Source organism: Hemitrygon akajei, chromosome 4 (assembly GCF_048418815.1).
Source record: "Hemitrygon akajei chromosome 4, sHemAka1.3, whole genome shotgun sequence".
Classification (NCBI taxonomy): Eukaryota; Metazoa; Chordata; class Chondrichthyes; order Myliobatiformes; family Dasyatidae; genus Hemitrygon; species Hemitrygon akajei.
The window spans coordinates 129,354,206-129,371,815 of NC_133127.1; the positions used below are offsets into that span (position 1 = coordinate 129,354,206).

Consider the following 17,610-nt stretch of genomic DNA (forward strand, 5'->3'; position numbering starts at 1 on the left):
CTAAGATTTACAATGGATAGTCTTTACTTCAGTCTTAATCAGCATTCCCTCCCTCAAACACTTTTTTTCTTACATTGATGAACACACAATGCACCACTGGCAGGGGTGTTTACAGACATTTTTAATCTCTCCCTCTCCCAGTGTAGAGTGCCATCCTGCTTCAAAACATCCACCACTGTTCCTGTACCTAAAAAGAGCAAGGGAACATGTCTGAATGACTAGCTTCCTGTCGCACTCATCTCAATAAGCAAAGGCTTTGAGAGGCTGGTCAAGGACTACATCTGCAGCTTGCTACCACCCACACTGGACCCCCTACAATTCGCCTACTGACACAACCAATCGACAGATGATGCAACAGCCACAGTTCTACATACTGTCCTTATATATCTGGAGAAGAAGTATGCTTATGTGAGAATGCTGTTCTTGGACTACAGTTCAGCATTCAACACCATAATTCCCTACAGGCTTGACAAGAAGCTCAGAGACCTCGGCCTTCACCCTGTCTTGTGTAGCCGGATCCTGGACTTCCTGTCAGATTGCCGGCAGGTGGCAAGAGTGGGCTCCCTCACCTCTGCCCCCTACTTTATTCTCTGTATACCCATGACTGTCTTGTCACCCACAGCTTCAATCTGCTAATTAAATTTGCTGACAATACTACATTGATCGGCCTTATCTCAAATAATAATGAGACAGCCTACAGAGAAGAAGTCATCACCCTGACACAGTGGTGTCAAGAAAGCAACCTCTCCCTCAATGTCACAAAAACAAAGGAGCTGGTTGTGGATTACATGAGGAATGGAGTCAGGCTAACCCCTATTGACATCAATGGATCTGGGATTGAGAGAGTGAACAGCTTCGAGTTCCTCGGCATCCACATCACCGAGGATCTCACATGGTCTGTACACACCAGCTGTGTGGTTAAAAAAAAGCACAGCAGCATGTCTTTCACCTCAGATGGTTGAAGAAGTTTAGTATGGGTCCCCAAATCCTAAGGACTTTCTACAGGGGTATGATTGAGAGCTTCCTGACTGGCTGAATCACTGTCTGGTATGGGAACTGTATTTCCCTCAATCGCAGGACTCTGCAGAGAGTGGTGCAGACAGCCCAACACATCTGTAGATATGAAATTCCCACTATTCGGGACATTTACAAAGACAGGTGTGTAAAAAGGGCCTTAAGGATCATTGGGGACCCGAGTCAATCCAACCACAAACTGTTCCAGCTGCTACCATCTGGGAAATGGTACCACAGCATAAAAGCCAAGACCAACAGGCTCTGGGGACAGCTTCTTCCACCAGGTCATCAGACTGATTAATTCATGCTGATACAACTGTATTTCTATGTTATATAGACCGTCCTGTTGTACATACTATTTATTAGAAATTACTATAAATTGCACATTTAGACCCAGATGTAACATAAAAATTTTGACTCCTCGTGTATATGAAGGATGTAGTCAATTCAATTCAATATTGGCTCTGATTGTTGCACTTGTACAGAATCAACAATCTTAACACTTTTGCTGTAAATTTCTATTCCTGCTCTCATTTCTCATCGTTCATTACTGATTATTCCTGGTCAATCTCCAAACTCATCTTCATGATAGGTTAGCTAATGTCTCCACTATAAGCCCACTGACTCCCACAGGTATCTCGGCTACACCTCCTTGCATCTCGTTCCCCGCTTCTATCAACTCTGCTTTGAAGATGAGATGTTTTTTACATCAATGCCTTTAAGGCATCTTCCATCATCATGGCTTTCACTCTACCAGTCTCAATGGTGTCTCCTCCATTTACTGCACATGTTCTGACTCTGTTGTCTCCCAGCCAAAACAAAGATAGATATTCCCCGTCTTCGACTACAACCACACCAACCACATGCCAGCCTTCAACTGACCATCACTCTAGTTTCCATTTCCAAACAGGATACCATTACCAGGCATACCTTTCCCACTTGTAACACCCGTGTAGCACCAAGTCTTATCGTGTGTGACTAGTCGTCTCACTCTTCAGAGAAAATCAAATTACACTCGGTGCTTATAGGCCATCAGAAGACTCCAGGTATCAGAAGGAGGCAGCAAATAGAAACTACACACTTCTGGAAATAAGGTTTTGTTTATAAGAAAAAGAATATGTACAAAATATTTACATGAGGAAGAACAATTCAAAATTCAAACATTCTGTTTAGGTTCCAAATCTTAGCTATCAACAAAAGCCAAATTCCTGTTTAGTTAGAATCAGTGATATTCATTAGAATAACCTTCGTTACTCCAATTTCTCTAACTAATTAGATCTAGTGTTATTCCCTATTTAAAAGTTTACAGACCAAACTTTCCTTTCTACCTACCCCTAGTTATTTAGAAAACAAAATATAATTCCTATTCTCAAGTATTATAATTAACTTCAGTTTCAGTTCCAGGCAGTATATCTACAAGTTTAAATTCAAATTCAAAAATTATATATACACAGTTTAACTCCTTTCACGATAATTCTCCAAATCACAACTCTTAAAGTAAATCCCAACCAGTAACTTATCAAAGTCTGTGCAAAAATAATCAGTTCTTTCAGAAAATCAAATTCGGACTCTTCAAACCGTATTAAATCCTCTGTGTCATTCCACATTTCGTTCTCGCGCTGGTTCTTCATCTGGGTGACTCGTCATCTTGGTTCATTGGATGAAATAGTTGATCATCCACAGTAAGTCAATTCACAAACTTGTACAAAATTGACCAGATGCCTCGGTATGATTTTGCAGAACTGATTCCCAACCACACGGTAGGGATTTTGGACACCAGTCTCTGCCGATATTGTCTCATTGAAGCTGCTGCGTGTTATAGCCGTAGCTTCAATAAATCTTTCATCGCTACTGTCTCTCCTCCAGGGGTTTCACTCTGAAAGTTTCAAGTTAGTAGGGTAAAGATACTCACTACTAATTCCACTCTTAACAGTTCATGTCTTCAGCTTCTAATCGATGCTGCGTTTCTCTCCTAGTCCGTTCAGCTTTCCAATGGGAAAGTCCAGCACGTCCTGCCCTCACATGAAGTTTTTTTCAAAATTTAAAACAAAATTAGTAAACCTCGTTTTCATCCCTCTGCAGGTAGAACTTCCTACCCGTTCAGCGTTCCAATGGGACTACTCCCTCTCCGACACCACCTCCAGCAGAAACTCCTCTTTTCTCAGCACTTTACCATGTAACTGGAGCAGGTCAATCATCTGTTCTTTTACCGTATTCCTTCCCACCATCCAGGGACACAACTATTCGTTTGAAGTGAAGCAGTAATTCATTTGCCCCTTCTGATTTACTGTTTTGCAATTGGTGCTAATGATGTAGCACCTCTCCACTACAATTGAGAAGCCAAAAGCAGATCTCTTGCAGGCTCCATTCAGACTGTCTCTTTAATTCTACATCCCGTTGCCACTGTGACCCGTCGTCTTTGGCTTCCTACGTGACTCCAAAAACACCCAAGCCACTTACTGGCTGGGTGCATGAAGCCCCTGCTACTTAATATTCCATTTAATATTTTTGGGTGATCACTCAGTTTTCTTTCCACGGATGTGTGTGCAACCTGCTTCAAAATGCTACTTTCTTTCCCCCCTTCCCAACTCTGACTGTTGATATTTAAGTAGTTGTTATGTGACAACCACCAGGATGCCGTCTGGATTAGACGGCATGCATCCTTAAGACAAACTAGATTGCTTTCTCTGGAGCAGTGGAGGCTAAAGAAGAACCTGATAGAGGTTTATAAAATGCTATTAGGCATAGGTGGAGTAGGCAACCAATATCCTTCCTTGGCAGGGCCAAAATATCTAATATTAAAGGGCAAATATGTAAGGTGTGAGGAGGAAAATTCAAGGGTTTATTTTTTAAACAGGGTGTTAAGTGCATTGCCAGAGATGGAGTTGAGGAGATAGATATAATAAGAGTCTCTTAGATAAGCAGATGAATTTGCAGAGAATGGGGAGAGATTCAGCACATGCAAGCAGAACGGATTAGGCTTCATAAGCTTCATTAGTTTAGCACAACATTGTGGGCCAAAACACCAGTCCCTCTGCTGTACTGTTCGACGTTCAATTGTTCATCTTAATGCATCCTGGCAACTCCTCTGTTCACACGTTGTACTTCACCATAATAATCCAGCATTCAGCTAGTGGTATATTTCAGATTTTGACATCTAAAACTGACTTTTAAAAAGAAAGTAAATAAAACTGTGATGCATTTTTATAACATCTCAAAGAGCCCTCTTAACTTTCAATATTACTTCTGAAAATATTCACAATTTTCCACAGAAAAGTAAGTTTGCAAAGCAAAATGTCTCCCGCTCCCACTTGCCTCATTTCTCGTTTCCCCCATTCTTGTTCCCTTCTCACATTGCTGATCATGTCCCTCTGGTGCCTCTCCCCCTTCCCTTTCTCCCATAGTCCACTCTCCTCTCCTATCAAATTCCTTCTTCTTCAGTCCTTTACCTCCTCCACCTATTACCTCCGAGCTTCTCACTTCATCCCTCCCCTCCCCATACACTCACTTTCCCCCCTCATCTCGTGTGATATCACACCTGCCAGCTTATGCTCTTTTACCCCCCCCCCCCCCACCTTGTTATTCAGGCTTCTACTGCCTTCCATTCCAGTCCTGGTGAAAGATCTCTGCCTGTTTATTCCCCTCCTTAGCTGCTGCCTAACTTTCTGAGTTCCTCCAGCATTTTGCGTGCGCTGCTCAAGATTTCCAACATATTCAGAATTTCTTGTGTTTACAATTTGATGAATAATTGTTATATCTGATAATTAAATCTCAATGAAAGATCTTTTGAGGTAAAATTGCTACCCAGTTTCCTTGCTTCTGCTTTGAATTATTTTAAATGTATTTGAAATTGTTTTTAAAAAAGGGTTTTCAAATAGCTCACTGGAAAGTTTGGAGCTCCGTAATGCTGTTCTCCCTTACTAATCTCTAAAATAACCAAATAAACTGTCATCAACTCCCGAATTGTGGCTGAATCCGTAAATGTTATAGTTTGACAATTATGTTAAATATATTTGCAAACTTAGAAACAAATATCAGTTAGATGTTTAATGGTAGATTGATGGTGAACATGAAATTTCAGAATTCATTGAGAAGGACAGTGAGTAATTGCAAACATTTGTCCGAACTCCGCTTACAAGGTTGCTACTAATAGAAAATTAATTGAACAATTCTAAACGTTTTCCAAATAAAATTTTAGTTGTCGTTTCAAAATACATCTGTGCTTCCTTTGATACACTACTGAAAGTAAATAAATACCAAAACGAAAGTACTATCATGTCAGGCAACACACACAAAGTGCTGGAGGAACGCAACAGTAAAGGCAGATCCAGCATTTTGTGTGTGTTGCTAGATTTCCAGCATCTGCAGGTTTTCTTGCATTTATACTATAATACCACTGGGGGGCAGCAGACAACCCTACAGGTAAAATCTGTTCAGATAGAATCAACACCTTTAAGTGCAGGTCAATGGGAGTAGACAATTTAAATGGTTTCAGCATGGACTGGATGGGCCAAAGGGCTTGTTTCTGTGCTGTACTCCTCTAAATGTTCAGTTCATTACCATGAAAAATTATTTAAATGGACACAGTACACATCACATAAACTCAGAAGCTTGTTTAATTTTTTTGATTCAAAATTATTTATCTTACAGATGGAGATTAAGTAGACATGAAATGTCTATAGCTACTGGTTCCAACATCCAGACACTCGCAGACCTGGATTTAATCAGACCTGTTGTGAGTTCGGAAGGAGCCAAGTTCTAGATATCAGTGCATCTGCCACTCTTCACCGTCGCTTGACTCTGCCTAATTGTGTTGGATCCCTCCGCGTCACACTGTCTAAGCAAATTTATTATCAAAGCACATATTCTACACTAGGATTCACTTTCATGCTGGCATTTACAAGAAAGAAATACAATAAAATTTGTGAAGAATTATACATAAACAAAAACTGACAAAAAAACCAAAGTGCAAAAGAAGACAAATTGCGCAAATTTTAAAAATCCTGATAACATTAATTGTAGAGTCCTTGAAAGTGAGCCTGTAGAATGAGGAATCAGTACAGAGTTGAGGTGAGTGAAGTTATCTACCGGGTAATTTACTTCTATGAACCACTGCCTTCCAAATCTGACCATTAAGGAAAGCTCTACTGCATATTCTAGTTTATTATTTACTTATTGTTTTAATAATTGATTAAATATATATTTTAAATAATGTAAATAGCCCAACAGTTTTTAAATTCCTCTATATATCAGAGATATTTTAATACATTTTACAACCCCTCATACTCATACTCAGGAGACATCGAAGGCCTGCCAGAGCATTCTAGAGCCTGCTCACTACTGAAGTCTTGCTATCTTATACTGGAATCTAGAGGCCCAAGACAGTTGATTCATGTATCCAGACCAAGATGCAAGGGAGTGAGACTGAGCAGGAAGCGGAATCATATCTTTTATTTCATAAATCTGAAGCTTGAACAGATTTGAGAGTCCAGAAATTTACAGAGTTACATTAAATCTGCCAATCTTCCATGGCATAGTTCCCTGTAAGTTGGAAGATGTGCTGTTTCATTATGGTTGGCAAGAAACAATATCAGGACATAGACTCTCTTAACCCTTCACAGTTTTCTCAGTTAATTCAGTTAACTCCCCACTGATTTAAGTCTTTTTTCCTCTAAAATTTGATATCCATACCTTTCGAGTCTTGAGTCCAATTACCTTTACACAACAAATCCAGGAAATAAAAATTGCTTTACTATCTTTCACTGCATTGTTGTTTCAGTGCCGATCTATTGCAAGTTCTTGCAGCTGCCAGTATTTAGACTTACAGTTTCACTCACAGCTCCATAAAAATTAGGCAAGCCTATTTGGTCCCTGGATCCTATGCTGCCATTCATTAATAATATGGTTGGTTTTACTTTCCTACCTTACCCCAGTAAGAGCTGCTTTTCTCGTTGATTAAAATATATTTCAGCCTGAAATATACTTGAAGATGCAACCTTTATGAGTTTCTAGAACAAGCAATTCCTCATCTCAATTTAAGTTATGTGCCTCTTTCTTCTTATATTCACAGGTCCAAGACTCTCCCATGAAGGGAAATATCCTCCAAATATTTACACTGTTAAGCCTCTTAGTCTAAGTGTTTCAACGTGATCATTTCTTCTAAATTTACGCAGAGACTCAACATGATAAATATTTTGTCATTAGACAATTCCTCCACATCCTGCCATCATTCTAGTGAACCTTCACTTTCCAGCTTTTTTTTTAAACTTCAATCCTCTTGAAATAAAAACAAGTCATTTCATCTTCCTGACTACCTGCTGCACCCATTTACCAGCTGGCGGTGTTTCACGCACCTGGAACCCCAATTCCTTTTGCATGATAACTTCCTGCAGTTTTTCTATTTAAATAATAATCTGCTTTATTATTCTTACTTCCAAAGTGAACACCTTCATAATTCCCTAAGTAATTCTACTCTATTTGCTGACATAACCTGCAATATCCTGGTGTAATCCATGTCCTCCCCTGCAGCTTGCTTTCCCACCCACATTTCTATCAGCTGGAAGTCTGAAGCATATTTGGTTCCTTTCTCTAAATCACTAGTATAATGTAAGCAGCTGCTCCCTCTATTACAGGTCATCAAGTTCATACTGAGCCTATTCCACCAACTCACTGAACAGTCTGATCTGAGAGATCAAAGTTAGAAGTCCCCAAGATAAACAATCACTGAAAAGGAAATAAAATTCTTTTGGCAAACTTATTTCAATGTCTCAGTGGCTTAAAACCAGCTAAACCTTAAGCAGTAGTTCTTCACTATGTTTCATATTTGTAGAGATGTATGAACTGTGTCCAGTACCACTGCATAATACATTAATTAGTCCAATATGAAAACAACATGTTCAGTTACTTTTTTTTCCCCAAATTACACAGGAAATTAAAATATCTGCTCAGAGATTATTTTTTTCCGAAGTACATCTCACACTGGAAATTCAATTAATCAACACACAAAGGACGATGACAATCGAGTGAAAGATTGGGAATTGTCCCAGTGTTTAGTCGGGATCCAGACAGACTGGTTCCCACTGAATCCACCATTCAGTGGAAGAGAAGTAACAGGAGCAGATAACCAAACCAGTGTAATGCACCCCCGGAACAAACTCCTCCTTCAGCGATAATTAATTCATTGCTTATCTTCAATCCACCACCTCATGCAGAACTACCGAAACAACTAACTGGAATACAACCCTCCCTTGCCAAAAGGTGTATCACTAAAGGTAACGGAATTCTTTTTTATAAATTCTCAGCAGTAACCAGAGGAAATTCTATATTAATATTTCCAACTATTTTGGATCTGCAAAGAAAAAGATGCAGTAAATTAGATGTGCATTTCTAAATATATATGAGGTCTGTTTACATCACAACCATGTGATTATTTAAGGCTTGAAAGAGAACCACCAATACAGATTTGGGAACTGTTTCTCTTTTCATTCATTGGATGTGCAGATATTTATTTTTAGCCAGAGTGAAGAAGACTTACACTGGGAAATCACTCTACTACAACATTTAAAATTCTACCCATCATCCCAAGTGTAGAAAGAACTGTCATCTAGAAGTCATTGAGATCAGTGTTATTTTTAGCTCAGAAATTGAGCAGCAAGTGGGAAAAAATGCATGCAAAATATCCTAACCACATCTTATTGTAATTTAGGAACACTAGGTACATGGAGTATATGGGTAAAGTCTTACCAGCATCATGGGTTGACTTGGATGGTTGGCAAATGTTAATTGGGAAAATTGGAATCTGAATCAGGTTTAATAGCACTGGCAGCTCTATATATAGTAGTGGAAGAGAGGGGAAATACTGAGGTCCACAGGTTCATTGTCCATTTAGAGATCTGATGGTGGAAGGAAAGAAGCTGCTCCTGAAATCTTGAGAGTGTGTCTTCAGACTCCTGTATCTCCTCCTCAACGGCAGCAACGAGAAGGGGGCATGTCCTGGGTGATGGGGGTCCTGAGTAATAGATGCCACCTTTTTGAGGTATCATCATTTGAAGGTGTCCTGGACACGGGTGAGGCTATTGCCCACGATGACGCTGGCTGAATTTACACCTTTCTGCAGTGTTTTTCCCCCGATTCTGGGCAGTGGCCCCTCCATACAAGATAGCCACTTAGAATGCTCTAACCATGTACCTGAAGCAGCTGAAAGGGTTAAACAAGCTTACAGTGCCTTGAAAAAGTATTCAACCCTCATAATTATTTTCAATTTTACTGTCTCATTTTCTAAACTGTGGCCCAGTCAGAGTCCTGACCTTAATTCAATCGAACATCTCTGACAAGACCCCAAGATTGCAGTCCACCACAGGGGTGCAACTAACCCGGTTCAGCTTGAGCAAATTTGCAAGGAAGAATTGATAAATCTTTATCCATCACCTTGAGCAAAGCTAATAGAAACTTATCCAAAAGGACTACTAGCTGTAACAGCTGCCAGAATGTGGATCAACTAAGGGCTGAGCAAAGAGGGGTGAATACTTTTGAACTGCTGACATTTCAGTTTTTAAATTTTTCACGCTTTACAATTTTCCCTGTTTTTTGGGCTCCACCGTGAAAAAAAAAGGAGCATGTGATTCACAAATAAAAATTCCCAGTTAAATTGATCAAAATCCCTGCTTGTAACACTTATTTATGTGAACAAAGGGTTCGGGGCTGAATACTTTTACAAGGCCCTTTGGGTCAGGAGAGAAAAACAACACTTCAGACTGGTCCAGTGGCCAAGAATAGAAAGGCTCGTTTTGTGTCATGGAAAGTACATTAACCATAGATACAGTCTTTGAATTTTGGTCCTGGGATAGGTACGTTCAATGTGAACTAACGGCTCTACAAAACATGGCGGCCCAAAAGAAAGAAATGGCCTTCATAAACACAAGAAATTCTGCAAAGGCTGGAAATACAAAGTATCTCAGCAGGTGAGACAGCACCCATGGAAGTGAGTAAACAGTCGACATTTCGGGCTGAGATTCTTCTTCAGAACTGAGAAGGAAGGGGGGGAAGATGCCCGAATAAAAAGGGGGGGTGGAGGGAAAAGAGGCTAGCTGGAAGGTGATAGGTGAAGCCAGGTGGGTGGAGAAGGAATCTGATCAGAGTGGAGAGAGGACCAAAGGAGATAGGGAAGGAGGAGTGGACATGGGAGGGAGTGATAAGCAGGTGATAAGAGGTAAAAGGCCAGAACGGGGAATAAAGGGGGGGGGGATTTTTTTTTACTGTAAGGAGAAATCGATTTTCATGCCATTAGGTTGGAGGCTACCCAGATGGCCTATAAGGTGCTGGACCCTGAGGGTAGCCTCATCTTGGCACAAGAAGAGACCATGGCCTGACAGGTCAGAATGGGAATGGGAATTAAAATGTTTGGCCGCCGGGAAGTCCTGCCTGTGGTGGATGGAGCAGGGGTGCTCGATGAAGCGGCCCCCCGATTTACGGCGCGTCTCACCAATATAGAGAAGGCTGCATTGGGATCACCGGACACAAAAGACAGCCCCAGCAGATTCAGATTCACAGGTGAAGTGTTCACTCAGATTTTATCATTAAAACAACTTATTCCAATTGGAATTGCTGGATTATATCTACATACCTGTGCAAAAGTCTGAGACACCTGAATGAAGGCCGATGCCCTGAAATGGTCAACAATGCTGGGACAACTCTAACCTCCTGCTTAACTCTCCGTGGAGTTCGCAAGCTGTGGCAGCACTTACGCTGCAAAACTGTGGATCTAATCCATTAGCAGTGGACCGAAGCACAAGGTAATTTACTTTCCTAGGTTTAAATGGATTTAATCTGATTAATGTACTTTGCTGCATTGGATGAGGAGCAGCAATCATTTCAGTCGCCTTTACACTCATTGAGAATGATGGTAAACACTCCTGAGCTGCAGTCGATAAGTTTGCTCAGAAAGACAGTGAGCTGTACTGGGTCTCACTGATCAGCTGGCTTCCTGGCAGATTCCACATGGGTAAGCATTCCAAGGACACAAGAATGCACAGAAAAATCTGGGCCAATTCATTTCAGCTGATCAATCATTTATTGCATCATTAGTATTTTGATGTGTGACCTCCGAAGAAGGTCAGAATTACACGTCTGACCGTAGCTGTCCCTCATTGCTAATGAACGATTATGGACTGATCACGTACGAATAAACTCCCATATTATTAAATTCAACAGTCAGACATTCATATATACGTTTGTTCCTATGAACAGCAAAACTCGTTTCCTCACTCTCCCCACTTTTATTCAGCGATATGAAACAGTGTTGCATACTTAATATTTCAATAATATTTGAGTAATCTTGAATATATATTGTTTGATTAGGTATTCTCATTTGTTTAATTAATAGCTTGCTATATGTATAAATACATGAATTGCCTACGTTATCACTCTAACACTCGTTAGAAACTCATGACGCAATCCCAGACTCCAGTGTTTTCCTTTGAAGTAATTTAATGTTTTGAATTTACAAAACATAACATGGAGTAGGCCCTTCTGGCCTCCGAGTCATGATGTCCCAGCAACCACTGACAAGTCCAACTAACCTAATGACCATTAACCAACCAACCGGCATGCCCTTGGACTGTGGGAGGAAACCAGAGCACCTGGAGGAAACCCACACACTTCACAGGGAGAAAGTACAACCCCCTTCCAGAACAACACCGCAATTGAACTCTGAACTCCGGAATGCCCCGAGCTGTAATAACGTCACGCTAACCGCTATGCAGTGATTGTTCCTTCCTATTTCTGCTTCTGATGCCATTGATTGCAATAGTGTGGAGGTCTGGCTACCATATCAAGTAATTTACAGACATCTGTTAAAATGGAACCTATCTGATGCTTGGAAACAGCCTGTGCTCTTCAGAAATAGATTGGAATCAGTTTTTAAAGGATAAATTTCCGAGGTCTTTCGCCTGGTGAGGGATTAAACCCAATTCAAGCACAGATGGAAAAGCACTAGACTTTGCACTGAACTGAACCTAGGAAACCCATTTCTTCCTTTTGGCTTGTGAAAGCGAATACATGCATCTTCATGTAGGAAACACGATCTTCATGGAAAATTCAAATTGACCTTGACAAGTTAAGTAGGATTCACACTTTTCCACCAGTTTTTATGTCAAATATTAATATGGATATTATTTTTTTAAAGTTTTAATACTGTTCAACATGATATTTAACTAAACAAATGCATGAACCTTTTACTCTTTTGAAAGCATTTTAAAATAACTGAAGTGCAAACACAAAAATTCCATAGGAAAAACAATTCCTAGCAGTTGAAAGTATTAACAAGAAATGCTGGAATATTGTTTGGCAAAATAAATCAGCATTGTCAATACGTTCCCTGGTAAGGAAATTATAGAGCATCAACTTACAGGTTCAACAAACTCAAACTTCTTTTTCTCTTGTACTTCTTGAACCTTGAACACATATTCCAGCGACGCTTCATAAAAATTCTGTCGTTCCTTGATAATTTGTGCGTCGGCCTACAAAATGAAGGAATTTGCATTTTGCTTATTATGTCAGTTTGATTAACTTTAAAACTCATTGGAACTGTTATCTCACAAGAGGTGGTCATAAATTTCAACTAGCTCTTTCCACAAAGCCCTGAAAGTTATTTTCCGTTGGATGATTGCCCAATTACCTCTTAACACTCCTGATTGACTGTTTCCAAGTAGTAACTTATCAATCACAACTGCCCTCCACATAAAAAAGTTTTATATATTTCCCTTGTGTCTTTTGAATTACCTACTATTGAAAATGTCCTCCTCGTATTTACTAGTCTAATCCAATTATGACATTGTACACATCTCTTTTCATGCAATGCCCAGCTATTCCTGTATAGCCTTTCAGAAGGAATATTTAATTCATGGGAACAATAGAATAAAATGATGATAGTAAAATTATTTTCTATACTCTTTCAAATAACTCAATGAGAAGTGATGAGAAAGGACTCAGTACTCCAATGCTGGCTTAACAACTGTTCAGTTTAAATCCGTCAGCACTCCCTGCCTTGTACTCTATACCACAGCTTCATTGCACACTCTTTCAGCATGTCCTGCTATTCTAAAAGACTTGCAGAAATAAACCTGAAAATCAGAAGAAAAGCTTCAGAAACTAACTGGAAATCTGAAATAAAAACAGAAGCATGAGAAAGACTACAGTTCATCTGTGAGAAGGGAAACAGAGTTAACACTTCAGGTGGAACCCACCAAAGACAGCTTTGATTTTTTTTTCCTCTTTAATTTCCCTCCTGTAAATAGAGGTCATGCCCAACCTGATCTGCCCAACATGGCTTCTTGCTCTGCACTTTGCATGTCTACGTTCTTCAGTCCACGTTTTTCTGTCTACGTTCTCGCTAACAGTTCTCATTCACTCACTGACAAGGTAACCTTGTTTATCCCCATGGTCACCCTGTCTTACCTCCCCATCTTCATTTGTTCCCTTCCTAGTTCTGATATAGGGTCTCTGCCCTGAAACATCAGTTCTGCTTCTTTTCTCACAGATGTGGCCTGACCCGCTGAATATTTCCAACATTTTACTTTGGCCACACAGCTCCATCAGAACATGACATGTAGTCATATTATTATCTCAGTGCATTGGAAAGGTGGAAGATGTCGCAAATGGTATTTTCCTTGAATTCTTGAAGTACATGAATTCTTCAAATACATGGTTTACTAGCCAAAAATTAGGATGAATGCAAAGTCTGAGCACAAGAAAGAATTATTCAATTAACATCAAAAAGTCCCCTGTCAACTATATTACAGAAATTTACATGTACTGCGTATGTTAATCAAAATGGCTTCTTTGTTATGCTAACTGGTGAGAGAGTGCTTTTCTTGCAGAGCACTCTCGAAGCTTGTTTGGGTTAAAGTTGCTGATAACGGGGATTGTATTCATTTGTTAACCAATTGGGTTGGATGTTATTGGGGTCGTGGAGGTCGGAGGAGAGCAAAGAGGGGTCGGGGGATTCGATGGTTGAGCTCCAACGATGTGCACTAATTGACTGAACTCTGATAAGTTTTGGCGCCTTTTCTTTATTTTCTTTTCCTTCATATATACTGTATCATTATTAATCACTTAGTTCTAGTAAGATTTATAAAGTGTATTCTGTAAATGTACATGGTGTGAGCTTGATATTGTGTGCGCGAGTTTGCATCAGGGTGTATTTCACAGCATCCACGTATACGGGAGGCGCGGTTTGGCAGGTGAATGAACTTTCCCCTAGACATACACCAGCCAGTCGCGGAGGTGTCACATACATTTTAATAAATATTTGTATTTCAAACTATACACACAATATTCCTTATAAAGACAAGGAATTTGTTACCTCTTGTAAATGTGCTTCTTTTTTCCTTGATGATAAATTCAAATGCTTCTCCAATATAGAGTAGTATTTCTCACTTTCCTTATCAAACTTCTTCTTTCCTTCCTAAAAACATATACACATATACAATGAGACATAGACACTTAATTAGTGCTGTTACTTTTACTTTGTTAACTTAACCATTTGAATATTCGGTTGAAGAAAGTTAACCCCAATTCCTAAGCTAGAATAGAAACAAAATAATAGTAATATTACCAGCTTATTTGAAGCTACCACAATTAAGCAATAATAAATGCAATATTTTACCAATATGAATAATGCTAAGTCATTGAAGGATGTTTATTCTTAGAGTCTGTAGATGCGTAGATGTTTAAAGCACTGCTGATTAATATTTGAATTGAAATATCAATTTCAACTTTGACTAACTGAGCAACATCACAAACTTTCAATATAACACACTTTCAAATATTAATTACTAATAAAACAACCCAATAAACAAAAATTGTCCTATAAAATAATATTTTAATGCAAGCATAAACACAAGAAATTCTGGAGCAACACATAGCGATGAAGGGTCTCAGCCCAAAACCTAAACTGTTTATTCCTTCCATAGATGCTGCCTGTTTTGCTAATTTCCAACAGCATTTTTGTGTTGTTTAATGCAAGCACAACTTAGTTTCAACATTTAGCAACCTGTTTGAACAATTGTTCTGTACTTATGGATTTCATGGACTTAGCACTAAATGTGATTACGTTTCCCCCAAAAGCTGGTGCAATTTCTCGGTTTCAGTCTGTTACGTACCCGTGGGTATCTTGTATTTGTCACGTGACAGTGGTGTTGAAGCTATACTGGACTTAAGGTAGTGGTCTTGTGATGGTGGGGTGACGTCATTTTCCTGCCAGTAGAGGTCATGTGACAGGTTTTTTTTTACACAGGCTATAAAAGGAGGACCCCTCCCTGTGAGGAGGGGCAGTTCGTGGCTGGATTTGCCATTTTGACTCCATGCCACTGCGTGGTCCAATATTATGATGCCGTTTGGTTGAAAGGTGGAGTTTTATTTAATGCCTAAAGTTTAAAAGGTCATTGCCAGCAGTTTCTTTATAATACTGCCAGTTAAAAATCAGTGGACAGTGAAGATCAGAGTTCAGGAACTAAAAGATCAAGGAAAGTCGATTTCGACAGTGAAACAGGTTCGACCTTGTTTGATCCTCATTCGGAAGGAATTCGTTGGCTGTCCCCGTGTTAATCCCTGTGAATAGCAGAAAGGGGTTGGGTACAGTTTTGTAAAGGAAAGGTCAGTGCCTTTAAGCCGTTTCATTTTCATCTTCGTAAATTCTCCGGGAAAAGTATAGTTCGACTGGGAACAGCAGCAACATGACGTGAAAGAGAATTTAAATCATCTAAAAAGTCTCTCCTTTAATGGACTGTAAGCATTTTGAACTTTTGCAGTACTACTTTGAAGAACTGTTTTTGCAACATCGCTTTATTCCTTTAAGAACTGTTTAAGCTGCCGCACAGCAGCTGATTTCCGGTTACGTTAATGGTTTGTTTACTTTTGGGGGTTTGTTTTTCAGTGTTTAATAAATGTTTTATTTGTTATAAAAACCCTGCCTCACATATATTTATTGTTGCTGAGTCCGTAACAATTCTAAACAGCCCTTCCAGGTGAGGCAAAGATTCACATGCATCTCCTCCAGCACTTGGTACGTCTGATATAGCCTCCTCTACATTAATGAGACCAAGCATAGTCTGGGGAACTGTTTCACAGCACCTACACTCTGTACACAATGGGCATCCTGAGTTTCTAGTTGTATGCTATATCATAGAACATAGAGCAGTACAAAACAGTACAGGCTCTTTGGACCATGATGTCGAACCAACTTTTAACCTACTCTAAGATCAATCTAACCATTCATTCCTACATACCCTTCACTTTTCTGTCATTCATGTGTCTATGAGTTTCTTAAATGCCCCTAATGTATCTGCCTCCACTATGACTGAGCAAACACCAGACGGCAGCACTGAGCAAACACTGGAGGGCAGCACCGAGCAAGCTCCAGAGTGCAGCACCGATAGGGGGACCAGCCACCACCCATCTATGGGCTCCAGTGCACCCAACAGAGGCCCCTGCTCTCTCCCACACTGACTCAGCTCTCCTTCACTGGGCAGCTGCAACAGGTGACACTGTGGCCTCTACCTAGTCCTCACCACAACAGAGGAAATGCAGCTCCCCCATCATCAGTCTTGCCGGATTTGCAGTATTCTTTGTCCCCAAAGTAGTTGCAGTAAGTCCATCCAGTCCCATTGCTATCGAGCAACTCACTGATCTAGCAGTCTCTTGCCTTCATAAGGAAGATATATAAGATGTACAAATACACCTTTGAATGAATCTGGAATGGCCGCTGCAAGCCAGCGTGCCACCATCTTCCTGAAAGTCACTTTTCATCCTCCTTTGCTTCAAGGAGGAAAGTCCTTGCTTGCTCAACCTACTTACATATCTAGTCCAGGCAACATCCCAGTAAGTCTCCCCTTCCGGATCCCCTACTTCCGGATCAGAGGCAGCATCTCCAACACCATCACACTGAGCACGGGGGCTCCCCAGGGCTGTGTGCTCAGTCCACTGCTGCTCTCTAAAACTTCCACCTCCTTATAATGAGGCAATCAAAACTGAGTACAATATTAATATTCCAAGTGTGATCTAACTGGGGTTTTATATTGCTTCCCTCATGGCTCTTGTACTCAATCACACATAAAGGACAACACATCTATGCATTCTTAACAACCTTATCCACTTGGATGGCAACATTGAGGAATCTACGGATATGGGCCACAAGATTTCTCTGTTCCTCCACACCGTCAGGAATCCTGCCAATAACCCCCTATTCTGCTTTCCACTGAAATGTGGACAATTCGGAAGAAAGTTAAGGATTAAGGGATTCAAGAAAATGATAAACCTGCTGCATAGGACACGACAATCTTCACCGCGTTTCCTGTACAGCACAAGCCTCTATGGAAGCTGAATTGAAAATTAATCTGATTAGCAAACATTACACTACTTCACTTTATAGCAATGGGATGTATTCAGATGGGGACATTAGACAGCAAAATAATATTAATGATATGTTGCCAGGGTGCAGCCGAGATGTTTTCAGCGACAGCAAACACTATTTTCTTAAGAAACTGCTTGTAGCATTTCAGCCCGGAGTGGATTCCAATGTCTAACTCTGATGTGCGGCGC

The 17,610-nt window shown here is 40.2% G+C and overlaps 1 protein-coding gene across 2 annotated transcripts in view; it reads right to left on the reverse strand.

The window, feature by feature from the left end:
• Window positions 1-17,610, reverse strand: part of arhgap42a (Rho GTPase activating protein 42a) — a 286,674-nt gene that overhangs the window by 66,989 nt on the left and 202,075 nt on the right. For both annotated transcript variants that reach the window (XM_073043280.1, XM_073043281.1), the window contains exons 5-6: window positions 14,375-14,476; window positions 12,420-12,530 (exon numbers count right to left, since the gene is read on the reverse strand). In XM_073043280.1, the coding sequence (XP_072899381.1) occupies window positions 12,420-12,530; window positions 14,375-14,476 (213 nt within the window). The remainder of the gene's footprint in view (window positions 1-12,419; window positions 12,531-14,374; window positions 14,477-17,610) is intronic.